Raw genomic sequence first — 18,934 nt, forward strand, 5'->3', positions numbered from 1 at the left:
GATAAAGTATAAAATTGAATCAACTCCACCCTAATTTAATTAAATAAGTTTTTGACAAAACTAGGAAATTAGTTTTAAAAAACAGACATCACATAATTGGTTACCATTTCCTAGAGAAGTTTAACCAATGCAAATCAATTGCCAAAATGAAAAGAGCAAAAGAAACTTTAGCTAGAAAGCACTTGGTCTCCTTTTGCCAAACAATGTAATATGATGTCAAATGGCAAATCCAGTTTAGCATGCAAACTCATTTTTAAAATCTTATAGAGAAGGATTTTAGATTATAACCAATATAATTTCATAAAACAGAAGCAATGAAGGGAAGAGCAAGTTTACTAAAAGTTCGCAAGAGATTCAACTAAACTGAATAATCCCAAAAGCCTGAACCTGGAAGTAAGCCAAAGAACAGATGAAAAACAAGAATAAAATCTGTAGAAAATTGTGTAACAAACTCTTGTGTCTCTGTCAGTGATAGTGAAGCTATTCTTTGTGGACTCTAACACTGCAAGTTCCCAGTGAGCTATATGAAGAAATAGAAATGGCACTAAAGACAACAAAGATTGGAAGAAGAGTTGTTTGTGCTGAAGGTGAAACAGTTTGGAAAGTGTTGAGGGATTGCCTCTCAAGACATGAAAAAAGGTGTATACCAGAGTCATAGAACAAAATTTAGGATCACATTATTAAGAAGAAAAGCAACTGAGAAAATATCAATAAGTATTGACCCATATGCCTACTTCCCATCTTTAAAAAAATTTCTAAGAATAATTTTCACATACATCAAAGGCATCCTTGATGAGGGTATGAAAAGGGAGTGGGAATGAGTTTCCATACAGCATTCTACAAAAGTAGTTTTACATTCACATAATTGACTGAAACATGTAGCAAATATAAAGTCCTACTTGCAATTATTACTTGTTAACTACCTAAAACCGTTTTATGTGGTAGAGAAAATGGTATCTTAAAGGCTTTTCTCAAACTAGGCATTTTATGTATTATGTTAATGCCACATAAAATCCCTTTAAATATTTGACAAAAATATTTCTTTGCTTTATATTTCTGACTAATTAATACAGAACATGGCAATAAGTAGAGAAGTGTTTTTGCATGTAAATTGCATATAAAAAATTTACATGTAAAAAATTTTATGCCCAATACTTTTGCACAAGACTTTCCTTATTGATGGAATCAACAATCATACTATTTAAATGTGTAAAGGGTGTCATTGAAAACACAGTTCAAGAGAAGAGCAACCTTGTTCTTTTCTGATGTGAGAGAAGACCAATGAGATTCTAGACCTTGGATGGCAGATATGTAAGGAAAAGCTGGGTGCTGAACATGTCCCTGATTTTCAGCTTATTTCCCTAAAGAATGAAGATGAAATCAATCTGTCTCTATCTTGCTTTCCATCTTTCCTTCCTCCCTCCCTCCCTTCCTCCTTTTCTCCCTACTATCTTCCTTCCTCCCTTCCTTCCTTTTTCCTTCCTTCCTTCTTTCATTTGTTTGTTCTTCCTCTCCCTCTGCCCTCCTCTGTCTCTATGTCTCTGTCTCTGTCTCTGTCTCTCTCTGTCTGTCTGTCTGTCTGTCTCTCTCTCTCTCTCTCTCTCTCTCTCTCTCATTCATTATCAGCATATCTTCTCTGATTTCTGTTTACTATTTACTTAGATAAATGGGTATAATCATTAACTAATTTGGATGGTATTTTGCATAACTGTTATTTGGTTGGAAATGTCACTCATCTTTAGGAGAGAGCAACTAGGAACATATATTAAACCTAAAGAAAAAATTTCCCTTAGACTAACCATATTTAGGGAGGCATAGAAATGTAATTCTAGTCTGGGTAACCCTTTTCTGAGGAGAACAAAAGGACTATCTTGTGTCTCCTTCTCTGGCTCTTTTCCAAGCAGGAAATCCTGGGTAAGCTTCTAGAGATATCTATTCATGCCTTCCTACAAGCTACAATTAGACAAGCCAAGTGACCATAAATGGGCAAAACACAACTTATATGCAATAAAAGAAGTTTATCACTGCCAGAAAATGTACAGCATGGAATTCAATTGGTCCTTCCCTTTTACTTTTACTTTTACTTTTTTGTTAATGATATTGTGATGATTATATCAAACCCCAGAACAATGCAGTAATTTGAAATGATATCCATAGTCATAGAAAAGAACTCAAACTATCATCGTAAGAAAAACCAAGAGAATAAAAAATTCCTAGTCCTATGATATGCTGGTTATTGAAGACTCCATAGAATTAATCTATAAAAATATAAATATAATAGATAGGTGTGGCTCTGCTCACCTCACTTCCTACTCCCATTAAGAACAGAAATAGAGTCAAAGTCAAGGACCAAAATACAATGTATAAGGAAGCCAGCTCAAGTTTGGGTCTTCTCTCTTAGCTGCAACTCACTTCTCCCTTTCTGTACTGCCTCCTCCCCCAACTCCTTCTCATGGTCCAAATTTAAAGAGAATACTTAGCCAAAAGTATAAAATCAAACCCCCTTAGGTGTGTTTATACATCCACAGGCATTATTTTAAAAAATCTAAAATATAGATTAAAATGCCTTAGGCATCCCAATGTAAAGATTTGTGTAACTCCGAGTTTATACCCTCTAAAAAAGGAAGAAATTCCTCAAAGATGTGTCCCAAAACATAATGTGATCAGAAGTAAAGACATTTCCTCTAAAAAAGGGAAACAGCTCTTTTAGATAAAGAAATCAGTTTTGCAAAACACAGTGAACAAGGGGTAAAATAGCTTTGTGGGTAATGTTGGGTTAAAAGCACTTTCTGAAGGTATAGAAAGGAGAAAGGGAAGTACATGAAGTAAAAGATAAGAAAAAAAAAGATGCTACTTTAGGTTGGGACTTTCCCTTTTAGCTAAAACTCACTTGATTGGTTGAGTTCCTAACTGACTTTTGGACTTCCTGAACAGTATGTCTCATAGACATCTCAAGGTCAATATGTCCAAAACAGAATGCATCATCTTTAGCCCCAAACCCTCCCCTCTTCCCAACTTTCCTAAGTCATGTCAATATACAGTAAGTGGTAAATTTTTGCAACTAGCAGTGATGTGTTACAGTATATGCTATTTTCTTGCATCATCCACATTGTTCACTAAATTTGAGCTTTTTTTAAAAAAATACTTACCTTCTGACTCTGAATTGATACTAAGTCTGAATTCTAAGTAGAAGAAGTAGTAAGAACTAAGCAATTGGGATTTAGTGACTTGCCCAGATTTGCACAGCTAGAAAGTATATGAGGACATATTTAACCCAGGTCCTTATGGCTCCAACCCTATCATACTATTCACTGAGTTTGGGCTTCTTAACAATAACCTTTCTGTAATTTCTGGTGGTCATAACTTGATCCTTACTTGCCATCTTATATTTGTTTACATAAACAAAAGCACACAATTCAGCTATTTATTTGCTACTTTTTGGCAGCCTACTATTGGCTGAGTCTATGTGAATGTTCCTCTTAAAGGTTTTGCTCATATCTTCCATTCAAAGGTAAAATTTTTGCAAATATTCAGCGAATTTGACAGCAGGACCTGTTGTTGGCTCAATTATTATTCAATTATTGCTCAATGTCCATTCTAAAAAAATTCCTGTAGGACTTTGACCTGTTTCTCATGTGCTTTAAGAATATCTCTCAGTCTTCTTCTATTGGTCAAGAAAGCATTCATATTTCTATGACTGACTTAGGGTAAGAGAACTATTGATACCTAAATATTACCAATCAATATATTCTTTTGGAAATATAAAATGGACCATAACACATTTGGAAAGTATCCTTACAGAAACAAGTATATGTCTTGTTCATGAAGCTTTGATTTCAGAGTTCCAGTCTTATTGTCTTGTGTCACAGCTTTCCTCTTTATCATTTTAATCTCTATGTGTATTGCCTGAAAAAGGCCAATGTATTTTTAAGAAACATCTTCTTTTTCTGGGTTCCATTTGATGTCCAGATTCAAGCTTAAAGCTTTCACTTTCTATCCTTGTATACTAGAAGAATTCTACAGTTATCAAACTCAAATGATATTTTGACATGATTGGAAAAAAGATGAAAGAATTATCTAATGTCTTTTGGGTAGAGCCATATAGCTTGATGTTATCATGTATGTCAAGTAATTAATAAAAGTTTACTTCAATTTCTTTAACTTGGAAACCTTTTTCAGTTCTATTTAGGAGGAACAGTAATTGATTTTAGGTTACCCAGAACTATAATAGGTTTAAACTATCTATTTGAAAAACATCAAATTTTTTTATAAATTGTTCTTCATGTTATTTCAAAATAGAGGATAGTTTTCCTTGTTAGTGGAAACACTAGAGAACAATGTTAGTGTCCTCATTAGATGAGCTTATTTTGCATATTTGTTTTACATGGATAAATCATGAGTATAAGACTAAGTTAAAGGCTTTTTGATTATCAATAGAGACATTCTAAATATTGTAGTAGATTTCAGCGGCTTCTAAAATAAATAGTAAATTGCTCATGAGTTGTTCTTTGTAAACTTAAGACTTTTTAACATATATTTTTTTGTTCCTGGGAATATTTTTTCTTGTGTTTAATGATACTATTTGTATGAAATACACACCTTAGCATTCTATATTTAAAATAGTCATAATTGATTCCATATCTTGATAGCAGAAATATAAGATCTTCTCTTAAGACAGTTGAGATTAGGCTTGTCTCAGAAGTATCTGTTCGTTGCTATTAATTCATACATTACTATGTAGCATTTTAACAAATATTTTTGTCTTATCCAACACCACCGTTTTGCCAGTTTTTCAGAGAAACTAGAGTTATAATCATTTCCCTTCACACAATTGTTTTGAAATTCATCATATTGATACATGATGTCTATTTCCCATGTGATCTAACTTGCCCATTTGTTGCTCTGGACTTTTTGCAATCATATAGATGGCCAGAAATTTTCCACATTCTTTAACACAAATTCCATTTTCCCCTTGCTTCTTAAACTTCTATTGTAAAGGTTTTTTTAATTGTTGTTCAATTTTTTTGTTTTTTTTTTTTTTGTGTGTGTGTGTTGCTTTAATTCTTCATATCACTTTTAAACTGTTTGCTTTTGTTTACAATTAGTTGTTTTTTAGGGGAATCTAGAATTTCTGCTGCAGCCAATTCTCATTATTCACAATAATTGACTTTTATAAAGTTACCAAAAATATTAAATTAGGGACCTTTGTTCCTAGGGGAAATAGAAGCTTAGGTCCTTACAAAACCCATGATCATAACATTTTCACCAACTAATCAACATATATCTCTGTTTATGCATGTTTCTGTTTTAAATTACCATTGCATATATTCATATATATGTATATACAGATTTTTACAAATACTTATATGTAAATATCCTCTTCCTTTTTCTGGATTCATTAGCATTGAATTCATGGCCAATAGCACTATAACTCATGCATGAATAGAGCTTATCTAACACATGTATTTTCTCAGTAAGGAGCATCAGTATTCTTGAGCTTAGGAACACTAGACAGCACTTTAGAACTATGCTTGGGGGGCATTTTAAACCAAGAAATCACTAACAAAAAAAGCAGAAAAATGAAAAAAAATAAGTGGCACTATAAAGATGGCTAAAAAAAGATACTTATTTGCATTATGAAAGCTAAAACAAGAACACGGAGTATCACATTGTTTGATTTCAGAGAGGACTATATGTTTTGGGTGACTCAACTTTTTTACCCCTTTGTGCTTGTCTGTGAATGGCTTATAAAGCACTTCTGATATTGATTTGGGGATTACCAGACTCTCACAGCTACAACATAGACTCAACATTGTAATCGCCAGTGCTGGCATTCTCTTAATTTGACATTGCACCCTCCTATAGTCATCCTTCTCGCCCCTCAAGACATGGATGATATATTCAATTATGAGGTTTTCATTATTATTATTATTATTATTAACAATCATATTCTCATCTTTTTAGATCAAATTCAAAATAAAAATTATACTTGGACACATTATTATCCTACCATTCTTTTATATGTAATATTGTAAAGACAACTTCAGAGGTACTTTTTATAATTTAACCAAAGAAATGGCTCGTAAGTTCATCTTCTGCTTACTAAAAATGTCTTCAGGATAACCCCAATAGTGGAGAGGATCACTAGGATGATATGTACCTCATCATTGCCTACATGGTTTTTATTACTTCTGCTAGCCCTCTGTATTTGGAAAGTGTTTCATTCTGCATAGCTCTGAGATTATGAGTACTTAGTACGTCAATATCTGTTACGAATATCATTCTTAAAATGTTATGTTCATAAATTTTTATTTTATGGGTGATTGGGGTCAACAGTTTTAGTTGAGGTAGCTGTTCTATCTTGAATTCTCAAGGATATTTTAAGGTCTATATTTGTGGTTTGTAGATTCATCTATTAGTTTATCAAAAACAGAGAGTTTCTGGTGCATGATAATAGTTAACATTTATATAGTGCTCCTTTTTGCAAGGCGCTGGGCTCGGTGCTTCACTTATTATGTCATTTACAATGATCCGAGGAGGTAGGTGCTATTATTATCAGCCTCATTTCGTAGATGGGGAAATTGGGGCAAGCAGAAGTGAAATGACCTCCTCAGGGTCTCACAGTTAATGAATGTATGAGGCTGGATTTGAGCTTCTGTCTTCCTGACTCTGAACTTAGCATACTATCCACTGTGCCACATAGCTTCCTCTGGTCATCCTAACTACCAGGTCATATCTTGCTAGATAGCTGATAGGGGCTAAACTTTTACAGTATACAGTGATATATTGCCTAGTTTCTATTATTTCCTTTTATAATTTAAGATTCATTATTAATATTTTCATTTATTAATAATGACCAATTGACTGATTGGTATGTCATTTATGAGTTTCATAGTTTATAGAAGTATTTTATTCACAAAGTCATGGTGAAATAATTGGGAAAATGCATTATTTCCATTCTACAAATCGGGAACTATCTTATAGGTATGAAACTATCTGCCCAGGCTTATATAGTGAATAAGCATCGGAACTCAGCCTGATGCCAAATTCCAAACTTTTTCCACTACAATCCTTTAAAATATTTTTTACTGTTATATACTGTCTAATTGCAAGTTATTTAAAATGAAACTTGATTAGGAAATTCATAAGAATCAGTGGGATCTTCCACATCTTAAAGAAATTAGAGAAGCTTTTCAGCGAAATTGGTTGGGTTTTTGGATTTTATTCAAAGATATAAAAAAAATTAGCCATTTAGGGGAGACCAAAGGAGTGAAGAAGATAATGTAATATAATCTTATAAGTCTGCATTTTAACTTTTGTAGTCATTACTGACCTTAATTTCAGAGACGTATCTTTAAAATATTTTGATCCTAGGGCTGATGATGTCAACATTTGACATTAATGGACACTCAAAGGTGATAATGAATCCCTATTGACAGCAATTATATCAGAATATTCACAGCCATGTATGAAATAAAAGTATTTAAAATTTTAAGAGGGAATGATTTCAGTACTTGAGGCAGAAGCAAAAATGATTTCAAGCTTTCAAGACACTGCAGTCTTTTCTTAGATTAGGCAATATATTAATATTGCTTCACTAAAGATTAATAGTACTTTTGCCACATTATTAAGTTAACAGGTTTCTGTGCCTGTGATTCATGCTGATAATAACTTTTTTTCCTTTTAATGATAATTCTCATTCGAAATCAGTTAACAGACACTTGAAAGTTGTGCTAGGAGCCCTTCCTACGTGCAATAGCTCAGCTGCCAGCATTTTTTTTTGCATACTATTCATTTTCCCTTTTGATTAGGGAATATATTCTTAATAAGGCTTTTGAACTGATAATGGTAATAGCTGATATTTAGATCACACTTCTTCTTGGTACCCAACTAAATTGATTATTATTTACTGCCCAGAGAGCCATATTATTAGTTGTGAGACCCATTATCAGGACATGTTTCCTAAGGATTAGAACTAAAAGAGACTAGAGGAGGTCATCTATTCCCATCCCTTACGTATAGGTAGGTAAGACATTATTATCTCTAGGTAATGACGGCAGCAAACATTTGAAGGAGGCATCTTTCTTGGAAACAAAATGAAAACAATGATCTTTTTTAGAGTTTAGAATAACCCAAAACTTCCATAAATGCCCTTTTCCAAAACGTTCTTAAGGCATAGAAGAGATCTCAGTTTCAAGGAGGCTACAACAATGGAGCAAACTCTCTGGCAAATTCTATGAGTATGCTGGAAAGGTGTCAAGTGTAGACATGGAATAGGTAGTATGGTAAAGTGTATAGGGTTTCCCCACTCAGAATCATGAGAATCTATATTTGAATTTCATCTCAGAAATTTATTAGCTGTGTGATCCTGAGCAAATCATTCAACTTTGCTGTACCACAGTTTCTCCATTTATAAAATGAAAGAGATGGATTCAGTTTAAAAAGGTTCATGCACAAAAGTTTGTCCAGGTTGTTCAGTCTTTGGGTTTTATCTTGGTAAAAATACTGGAGTAACTTGCAATTTCTTTCTCCAGCTCATTTACAGATGAAGACTGAGAAAAATAGAATTGTTACTTGTTCAGAGTCCCACAGCTAACTAGTAGCACTACTGATGTCTAATTTTTGTCTAATGATGATTGTTCCTGGAGAAGTTAACTACATTAATACCACCGTTCTTGATATAAATTTAAAAAAAAAAACAACATAAAAAGACTGAAGCATAATGGAAGGAAAATCACACGGTTTTCTCAGAGAAGTTAAAAAAAAAAGGAAGAGACAATGGAGTTGATTTTACCATGTGTTCAAAGTCGGAAAGAAGTTATTATTTTATTTTACAATGAATCATTAGAGCTAACATTGATCATTGTAGTTTACACCTTATAATAAGTATGAGTCAGAGTCCAAATGGATACCATAACTGAGAATGAGGCAACATAAAGTAATAGGAAATGTTGTCATAAATGTAAACTATAATCTTCCTCCTCTACTACCGCCCTCCAAAAGAACCAACTTCACAAATACAACTTTGAAGAATAGACTTAGAGAAAGATTCAAATGGAAACTATGTAGGGGTTTTAGTGAACCACAAGAAAAGTTAAATGAATTTCTTCTGAATATATCTAGGAAACTTCAGGTCTGAGACAGCCTCAATTTTCTTGACTGTAAGGCTGTTTGGCCAACTTTTCTCTAGCATTCTTTCTTAGCTTTGCCAGCTAGTACATAGGAAAATTTTGTTCCCTCCCCTTTTCTTTATATCTATTTATCTCTTGTGCTTTATTCTTGTCTTTTTATTCTTTTCCTATTCTCTATTTCAGAGGCACTAAAAATAAATAATTCAGCAAGTTTACCATAAATTCTTTTATTACCAAGATTTACATTTTGTCCAGGCCTGATGATGCAAATATATTGAGAGCATCTAAATATTTTCTTAGTGGCACTTTACTTACTTTATATTTCAATTCCACATTAACTGTTCTTGTTGAATACTTCCCTATCTGAATATCAGTCTCCTTCTAAGGGAAGACCAAAGCAAAACTAACTTTGAATAGCTTTGTCTTCTTTCCATCATCTTATCATGGTGCTGTTCACCCCATTCCTTCTTTGATCTTTCTCTTGCCTCTGACATAGGTTTTAAAAAGTAATTTTGTATAATCCTTAGCATTCACTGCCAGACTTGGCCTAGCTTTCTGCTAAGTATTTCACCAAGACTAGCCCATTCTCATATATACATTTATTCTCAGGTATACAACAGGGTTTCTATTCTCTAAACACATCTTAAAAACTTATTCTGATCAATTCCTTTTACATCTACATCAGTGTCTTCGGATAACTTCCCTTTTTCTTCATCAGAATAATTTTGGTTTTATGTGCACAATTTGATTTGAGAGAACATTATACCTCTTTTGAGCTAAAGTTCTCTGCAGAATTTTAGGTTGTAAAACACTATCTTTTCTCTAAATGTTTTGAAATCTGCTTTTCCCAAACAATATGCACAGATCACATGTTAAGTTTTTCCCTCAATCTCTATAACAAGTCACAAGTAGTAATCTTCTTTCCCTCAAGATTAGTATTATTTCTACATTGATAAACCTTTCCTATTTATTGTTCAAAATCATATGTAGAGGGGCAGCTGGGTAGCTCAGTGGATTGAGAGCCAGGCCTAGAGACGGGAGGTCCTAGGTTCAAATCCGGCCTCAGACACTTCCCAGCTGTGTGACCCTGGGCAAGTCACTTGACCCCCATTGCCCACCCTTACCACTCTTCCACCTATGAGACAATACACCAAAGTACAAGGGTTTAAAAAATAAAATAAAATAAAAATAAAAAAAAAGAATGACAAATAGGGGGGACAGGTGGGTAGCTCAGTGGATTGAGAGCCAGGCCTAGAGACAGGAGGTCCTAGGTTCAAATCCGGCCTCAGACACTTCCCAGCTGTGTGACCCTGGGCAAGTCACTTGACCCACATTGCCCACCCTTACCACTCTTCCACCTAGGAGCCACTACACAGAAGCTAAGGGTTTAAACAAATTAAAAAAATCTAAAAAAAATCATATGTAGAATTTCAATTCTCAATTTCTTCCATTCTTTGAAGAATGGAATTATTATGGTAAATTCAGAGTTCATTAATTGTGATGCTTTTAGCAGAAAGAGGGCTTCAAATCCATTTCTGGATAATTGAAGCCTTCTACTATTATTATACTATCACATTTACATGCAAAGTTTATGATAAACTTCTAAAATGTATCATCTATTTCCTCCTTCCTTCCAGCACAAATACACATACCTCCCATCTGCTCACCCACCGATATTCAAAGCTTTTTGCTTTCTACCATACTTATTCCCTTTGGTTCATAGATTTTTCTCACAAAAAAATATTTTTATATTTAATGCTATCCACCATCTCTTTTATCTGACCAGTTCATTTTGAATAAGGCTTGTCCTTCCTTTGTTACTTACTAGGTATGAGATATTAGGAAAACAATTTAGTGTCTGTACCAAATTTGCTGATCTCCAAAATAAGTGACTGTCTACCTCACAGAGAATTATTCAGAGGATATTTCTATATTTCAATATTTTAAAATCCACAATTTTAGTAGCATGGATATGATTACTAAAAGGCCTCTACATCTGAGTAGACAGTATTCAGGAGTTGCTATGGTAAAAAAAATCTCCCAATAATCAGTCTTCTGCTTTTCTTCAAATTTAGATAAAGTGGTTCTCAGACTTAAGGCTTCCAAACACACTAGACTTGGAGTGAGATGAAAACTAGATTCAAAATTTCCCTTTGACATTCACTAGCTGTGCAACCCTGAGATATCTCTGAGGCTCCATTTCCCCAGCTGTGGGGGGGATATAACCTTATATGAAAGTCTAGGTATTTTCATAAGACTTTTCCTCATTGGTAAAGATAATGATTATTTGATACTTTGCTTCTCTGAGGGATAGAATTGGCAAGAGCTTGGGATATGAGAGGTTTCTTCCTCTGCTTTCAGGCTTCATTAGAAGAGACACCTGTTTCCAAAGTTCTTCAGAGAGAGGCTCCATCATTGAGAAAAAGGCTATGGGAAGAGGACAAATGTAGAGGAACCAGAACTTCAAAAATGTCCTTATTGCTAGTTTGTTGTACTAAAGACTTTAGGGAATTTCCCCATGAGGGAGTTTGAGTTTGTTCTTTCTCTCTCTCTCTCTCTCTCTCTCTCTCTCTCTCTCTCTCTCTCTCTCTCTNTCTCTCTCTCTCTCTCTCTCTCTCTCTCTCTCTCTCTCTCTCTCTCTCTCTCTTTCTGATTCTGTCTCTGTCTATCTCTTTCTCTCCAGTGTCTGGTGTATTGTGATATTGTGATCTCTTTACTACTGACTTGAATAAATGGGCTTATTCACTGATCAATACTTGGGATAGTCTTTGGGTTCCTAGTGTTTGGTTTGTGGGGAATCAAGGCTTTGGATATAGAGGACATTACCTCACATTAAGAGACAACAACACAAAAAGTGGATTTAACCTAAAAATAATTTTCCCTTAGACTATTAATATTTAAGGCAGTAGACAGGTATAATTATAGTATTGTATTTTCTCTCTGAAGAGAACAGAAAAGATCAGACTCATGTCCCCAATCTCTTATCTCATGCTCCATTCCAGAAAGAATCAAAACCTCCCTTGAAGTGGGTTCCCAGAGATACCTATTCATACTTCCTTGTAAGCTGCATTTAGATAAACCCATTTTGGACATACAACCACAAGCCCACATACCCACATATACCCATATGCCCTACATTAATATATATTCAAAGGGCAGCTGGGTGGCTCAGTGGATAGTCCACACTAAAGACGGAAGGTCCTAGGTTCAAATCTGGCCTCAGATACTTCCTAGCTATGTGACCCCGGGCATGTCACTTAACCCCAATTGCCTAAGCCTAGCCTCTCTTCTGCTTTGGAACCCATACTTAGCACTGATTTTAAGGCAGAAGGCAAGGATTTTGAGAATAATAATATTATTAATCTTTACCTCACAGTGTTATGAGAAGGGAATGTACAGAAAGAGAGAGAACAAGAGAGAACACAAGCTTTTACTAATACAGTTTATTACCAGATACATTATGAAAAAGAATTCTTACTTAGTAGGATCTGCTAAGGATTGAACTCCATTAGAATGGCCTTCAAGAACCCAAGGTACATTGAGACATCATATTTCATAGCATTTTGCCTTTAGTAGAAATTTTCTTTGTGTACAATGAAATAATAAACGCAGAATCATTTTTGAAGAGATAAAAATATAGTAAAGTATATTTTAAATAAAAATAAAACTTATATGGAACCTATTTTATGTGTTCCATGAGTAGGGAGCAGGTAGGTGTATATGCACAAACCCAACATCCCTATAATGCTTGGGGTAAAGAGTGTCTAGATCATTGAAGGAAATTGTATTTGGACTACAATTCACAGAAACTTGCTCATGAACTTGACAGTATGACCATGTCACCCAGCATGAACTCTCTTTGGGTAGGCACACTGGCAATGTACAGTTTTAAAAGGCTGATGAATCTCACTAGGGAAGCTAGAGAGAATAGATGAGAGTCATGAGGAAAATTTGCAGCTTCACCTAGACCAGACCATAGGAAGCATCACCAAGGAATCAATGAACCATAGACTACAGCTACTGTGCCCAGAGAAGTCAACAGTTATTTTTTTACTTCCACTATATTAAGTTTCCCTAACACCTTTCAGTAAGTGATCTAATATGTCCTCCTGCTGTGTTGGAGAGACAGAAGGGTTAATTGGTAATTGATTAGAACTATTGGGAGGCATGCTGGGTATAGTACCTATATGGGAACGGATACTGAGAATGCTTCTTACCTCATTCAATTCCTTATTATTGAATTGCCATTTTATTTAGGTAAATTTCTTTACTCTAATCTTTGTGTTATCATGTTTGCTCTAGTATAAATAGGACTGTAATTTTTAAAAAATAGATAATTACTTTCCTAATGATCCCATGAACCTGGATGTAGGTGAAGACACATCAGAGGAATAACAAGCTTAAAAAGCACTTATATCATCTACTTATGCTTTAAAATCTCTTTAACATGAGGAAGCAGCTTGGTATGGGGTGAAGAAAAGTATCTGGGTTCAAATCCCAATTTTAGTTTTAACTATATGTTTGATTCCCTGAAGACAACATGTATAAAATGAGAAATGGGGAGGGTGGCTGGATTTCTAAGGTGCTTTCTGGCTCTAACGCTATGATCCTATGATTCTGTTTAACAAATGGATAAATTGAAGGCAAGAAAAACTAAGAAATTGAAGGCAAGAGAAACTAATTATCTAAGTAGGTACTTATTAGGGTGAGTTAATGATAATCCATGGGAAAGTAGATTCCTGGTTTTTCCTTTACATATACTCCATTCTAAATAATATTCTCAGTATGTCTTCAATGCTGTTTATCAAAATTTGACAATATCATGACTCCATTTCACTATAAACTCTTAAAACTTCCTATAGGAGGATGAGCTAATAAAGATTTCAAATAAAAAGTTATTTACTACATACTATACTATTATGCTACTATACATTACTAAAGTACCTTATATGTTGGATAATTATATAATAATTTGCTTTAGTAATGTTAGTTAGGCTAGGTTATCTCATTTTGCAAATATTGTTGCATCTAATCAGAATCACCTGATCAATAAGTATTTGTTTAGGACCTATAATGGAAGTGATGGAGGAATCTAGTGCAGCCAAGGACAATGCTAAGTGTCTCTCTGGGTCTTTTATGGCTGGATCAGATGGTTAGGGTAGAAGTCCCATGATATAACACCTGCCCTAGAGGTTAAGAATTACTTTATATTTTACTTCCTTGAGTTGACATATAATTATGGACCTTCAATGAATACTATTAGATTATGAGGGTGATCATTTATATAAAATATCTTCCTTTTAAATAAGATGATGGGCCTAGTTCTTTGTTTCAAAACCAAAGGTATGATTGAGGAGGTAGAGTGAAGACTTGATAGTATTCTAAGGAAAATAGATACTGCTGTGTAAGTTGGGAAATTGTTGAGAAAACTAGAAAGCAGTCTGACAAATTAAATATAGACCAATATCTTATACCATTTACCAAAAAGATCAAAACGGATCCTGACTTAAGCCTAAAGAGAGATATTATAGGCAAATTAGGAGAACAAGGAATGTATTACCTATCACTTATGCACAGAAGAATTTATGAATAAACAAGATATATAAAGAATTTGAGGTATAAAATGAATAATTTTGAACATATGAAATTTAAAAATTTCTTTACAAATAAAAGTAATATAGCCAGGATTAGAAGGAAAGCAAAAAATTGAGGGGGAAAATTTATAGACAGTTTCTTAGATAGAGGTCTCATTTCTAAAATATAGACAGAAATTTGTCAAACATATAAGAAAATAAGCTATTCCCCAATTGATAAATGGTCAAAAGATATGGGCAGTCTTTGAATGAAGAAATCAAAACTATGTATAACTATATGAAAAAATGCTCTGTCATTATTGATTAGGGAAATGCAAATCAAAACAATTCTGAGATATCATCTCAGGTGATGTGGAGAAATGAAAACACTAATACATTGTTGGTAGAATTGTGAACTGATTCAACCAGTTTGTAGCGATAGAAATATAGTCAAAGAGTTATAAAGCCGTGTAAACCAAGTAATAGAATTATTAAGTTCATTTCCTAAGGTAATCAAGGAAAGAGGAAAAGAAATTATGTGTTCTAAAATATTTGTAACAACTCTTTTTGTAGTAGCAAAGAACTGGAAAATGAAGGGATGATGAAAGATATCCATCCAAAAGCAGATTGATGCACACCATTTTTCACTTTATTTCTTCCATGAATTTTTTCTAATATTTTTCTCTAGTATAAAAATATGTATCTTAGTTCACAACATGATGAACAGATAAATATGTATTATATGAAAATATATGTAAAACACATCATATTACCTGCCTTATTGGAGAGGGTAGAGGAATGGAGAAAAGTTAGCAAAAGAAAGAACGAGACATAAATTTTTGTACTTTGCTAATGCAAAAATTTGTTTCTCTTATATAAGCATATTTAATCATGTTTTATATTATTGTTTTGTTACACATTATATTATGTATTTTTAATAACTAAGAAATAAGAGACTTGGAGTAACTTCAATATGCTATTCCAGATACCCTTGGAAAATATAGAGGATAGAGAGAGAATTGAGTTCTCTTTTGAACACCAAAACTTATCAAAATATGTTGGCATGTTTGAAATACTCACCACTTGGACTTTGAGACAAAGGAGGAAATTTGCAGAAATTCACTATAAATCTTTTTGAGACTTTAAATATAAGACTAAGAAGTTCCCAAGGATGGGAAAAGATGCTGTTTAGATTGATGATTATAAGATTAAAGTAACTGGAGAGAAAATTTTCATTTGAAGTATGAAATTGAACTCCAAACTGTAAGGAGTTAAAAAAAGAATGAGTAAAAAAGAAATGGTTTCATCAGTTGTAGATAGTCTTCTCAAGGGACAAGAGGTACAGGGTTATAGCTAACAGGAATAAATGGATAAAATTTGTTTTTCTTTTTCTTTTTTTTGAGGGTGAGGGAGATATGGGTGTATTTGTAGGCAGTAGGGAAGTAGTCAGTAGAAAGGAAGAAATTGCATATGTGAGAGAGTGGGGATAATGGAGAGGGCAGAGCAGTCTGCTGGAAAAGACAGGATGGGATTGGATCACTTGTGCATGTGGATAGAATTGTCTTGGCACAGATAAGGGTCACCTCTTTATATGAGATAGCATGAAGGATGAGATAGAGGCAAATGGCATCTGAGCAACCTGTGTTGAGAAGGGGAAAAGAAGAAACCTTTGGCAGATAGCCTCAATTTTACACTGAAATCTGAGTCAAAGTTCTCAGCTGAAACAGCAGAGATATGGGAACTTTCTTTGCTTCTAAATAATTTCTATGTTATTGCCTTGTAGATCTTTCCCCTCCCTCCCCATTTCCCCTTTTCTCTGGTGCCTGATCTTAGAAATATCAATTCCTGCAGGTAACAAAGAGGATAGAATCATTGCCCCAGGGTAGGAATTTTCTCATGTGCTCCACTGTGTTGTTCATTGCTATGCTTTAGCCTATTCTAGGATGATTCTCCCCACCCCTCTCTTGCCTAATTTGTCATGAAATCTCCTTTTCATGGAGTTTGCAGGAAGTGGAATAGTAGTTTTAAAATATATTCTTTTTTCCCCCACTTGAGCTGCCCTAGTCTCCCAGTATACTGATGGATTTGAGCTTATTGACATATTCTCTCCCTTGATTTTTTTTTTTGCAAACCACAAATAGTAGCACCCAAGCATTTCAGCATAAACCATAAAGTAAATGAAGTGGTGATTGATTCCATTTCTTTTCTCAGGTCATTTGGGTCCAATTAGCGAGTCCCAGTAAACTGTCTTATTAAACTACTTAGTGAATAGTTGAATAAATGAATCAATAACTAAATATTTCAAATATGTGTCCACTAATCCCCATCTGCCCTGGGAAATAACAATAATAACAACAACAATTCCCCCTGGCAATTTTCCCAGTGATCCTGATGCCAGCCATTGGATATCTTGTAGCCAGGAATTAACTCAGCCCTGTAGATAAAAGCAACAATAACACTTTTAAGTGGTTCCTACTCATTGTTGAGAGGATAAAAGGTACTGACTGCTGATTCAAACTAAGGGATCTCATTTCTTATATCTCAACCTAAGAAGGACACATTCTGCAAGGTATATATACTCAACAGAAAAAAATGACGAAGAGAGATCAGATGGGTTTTACAAATAATTTTTTTCCATAAACTGCACCACTATTGTGCATAGATTGAACAGAACTTCTCCTACCACAGGTTTAGTAGAGCCATATCAATTTAGAATTAAGATGATTAAAAACGTGAGGATTCTTCTACTGGTCTTTCACAAATGCAGAGTCAATAGAATAATGTTCACTGGCAGTATATATAAAAGGCTTTCTCTGAAGCTGTCGCTATTTTAATGAAGAGGCTTTCTCCCCCTTTCCCAAATACAGATTCCTTCAGGATATTATCTGCAGACTATGAATTCCAACTTGAATTTCAATGGGTTTCTTCTGCCAATTGCAGCAATGAATGTGATAAGCATCATTCCCCTATTAATTCTTGCTCCTTTTCTTGAGTGTATCAGCACTTGCTTATTTCCTCTAAAGAGGGGAGGACCACCACTGTCGATGTGCATTAGTAAGTATAACTTACTTCCAGAAATATATGTGTTTATATACATATATATGCCTTTAAATATATATTATGTGTGCATATTTCTACTTTAAAATACTCTTGATAATGGTAGAACTAGCTGATGATTCTGAACACATCGGTCCCAATGCAAAGTTTTAGAGTAGAACCAAAAAGCATAATGAAGCATAATAGAAAACCCCGAGTTTAATTCACTGAAAAGTACTGGGGACAAGCTTCAGAAGGAAAAAATTCTTCACTTACAAAGGGAAAACAATCCAAATTGTCTAAGATGTTACTTCGGTTACAAGAAACTAAACAGAAAATTGGACTATGACATTCTAAAAAGCAAAGGATATTGTTTTGCTCCCCAAAAGTCAGGGTCAAAATTAGTCAATAAACATGTAAGTTTCTACTATGTGCAAAGCACTATTCTAAGCTTTGGGGATACAAAGAAAAGGCATCACAATCACTTCCTTCAAAGAGCTCAGTGGAAAGATAATATATAAAAAGAAGCTAAAGGTAAAGAGGGTAACCAGTGTAGGAGCAAGATGAAGTCTGGGGTGAGAAATAATGAGGTGAATGCCTTGGGTGACCTCTTTAAAAAAATGGAGGATCTGGGAGGACTTCTCAATATCTACCCTCTACCATCTCTAATCAAAGAGAAAGAAGGGTCCCAGAGACACACTAAAGAGGTGTGAATTTTGGAGCCGATGTTATCTTTCAGAATGAGTTTCTGGAGACCATGAAGGCCAGAGTTGCTGAGTGGGACATGAGCATATCCTGCCAAATTGCTAAAATATGACTAAAAAGGAGAAATTGTAGGTGTTCCTTTAAAAGAAATAAAAAGTGAAGAGGGCATTTGACATGCAAACTCATGACACAAAAGAAATATAAAGATAAACAAGAATTTTTGGAAAGAAAAACATTACCAATGAAATTAATTTTCTTACATCTAAGATAAGACAAATCTGACGGTATATATGAGTTTACTTTTGTGTGTCTGCGTGTGTGTGTATATGTGTACATGCAGGATCAGAAGGTTTAAACTTTCATAGTCCTTAAGGGCCACTGAGACAAAGAGGAAGAGGGAGAGGGAGAGGGAGAAGAGAGAGGGAGAAGGAGAGGGAGAAGAGAGAGGGGGAGAGAGAGAGGGAGAGAGAGAGAGGGGGAGAGAGAGAG

At 34.4% G+C, this 18,934-nt stretch overlaps 1 protein-coding gene across 1 annotated transcript in view; it reads left to right on the forward strand.

Annotated features, from left to right (window-relative positions):
- Nucleotides 1-18,934, forward strand: part of SLC15A5 (solute carrier family 15 member 5) — a 132,938-nt gene that overhangs the window by 59,909 nt on the left and 54,095 nt on the right. Inside the window, exon 5 of the mRNA XM_044679073.1 lies at nucleotides 17,572-17,758. Coding sequence (XP_044535008.1) covers nucleotides 17,572-17,758 — 187 coding nt within the window. The remainder of the gene's footprint in view (nucleotides 1-17,571; nucleotides 17,759-18,934) is intronic.

This window comes from Gracilinanus agilis, chromosome 5, assembly GCF_016433145.1.
Source record: "Gracilinanus agilis isolate LMUSP501 chromosome 5, AgileGrace, whole genome shotgun sequence".
Taxonomy (NCBI): Eukaryota; Metazoa; Chordata; class Mammalia; order Didelphimorphia; family Didelphidae; genus Gracilinanus; species Gracilinanus agilis.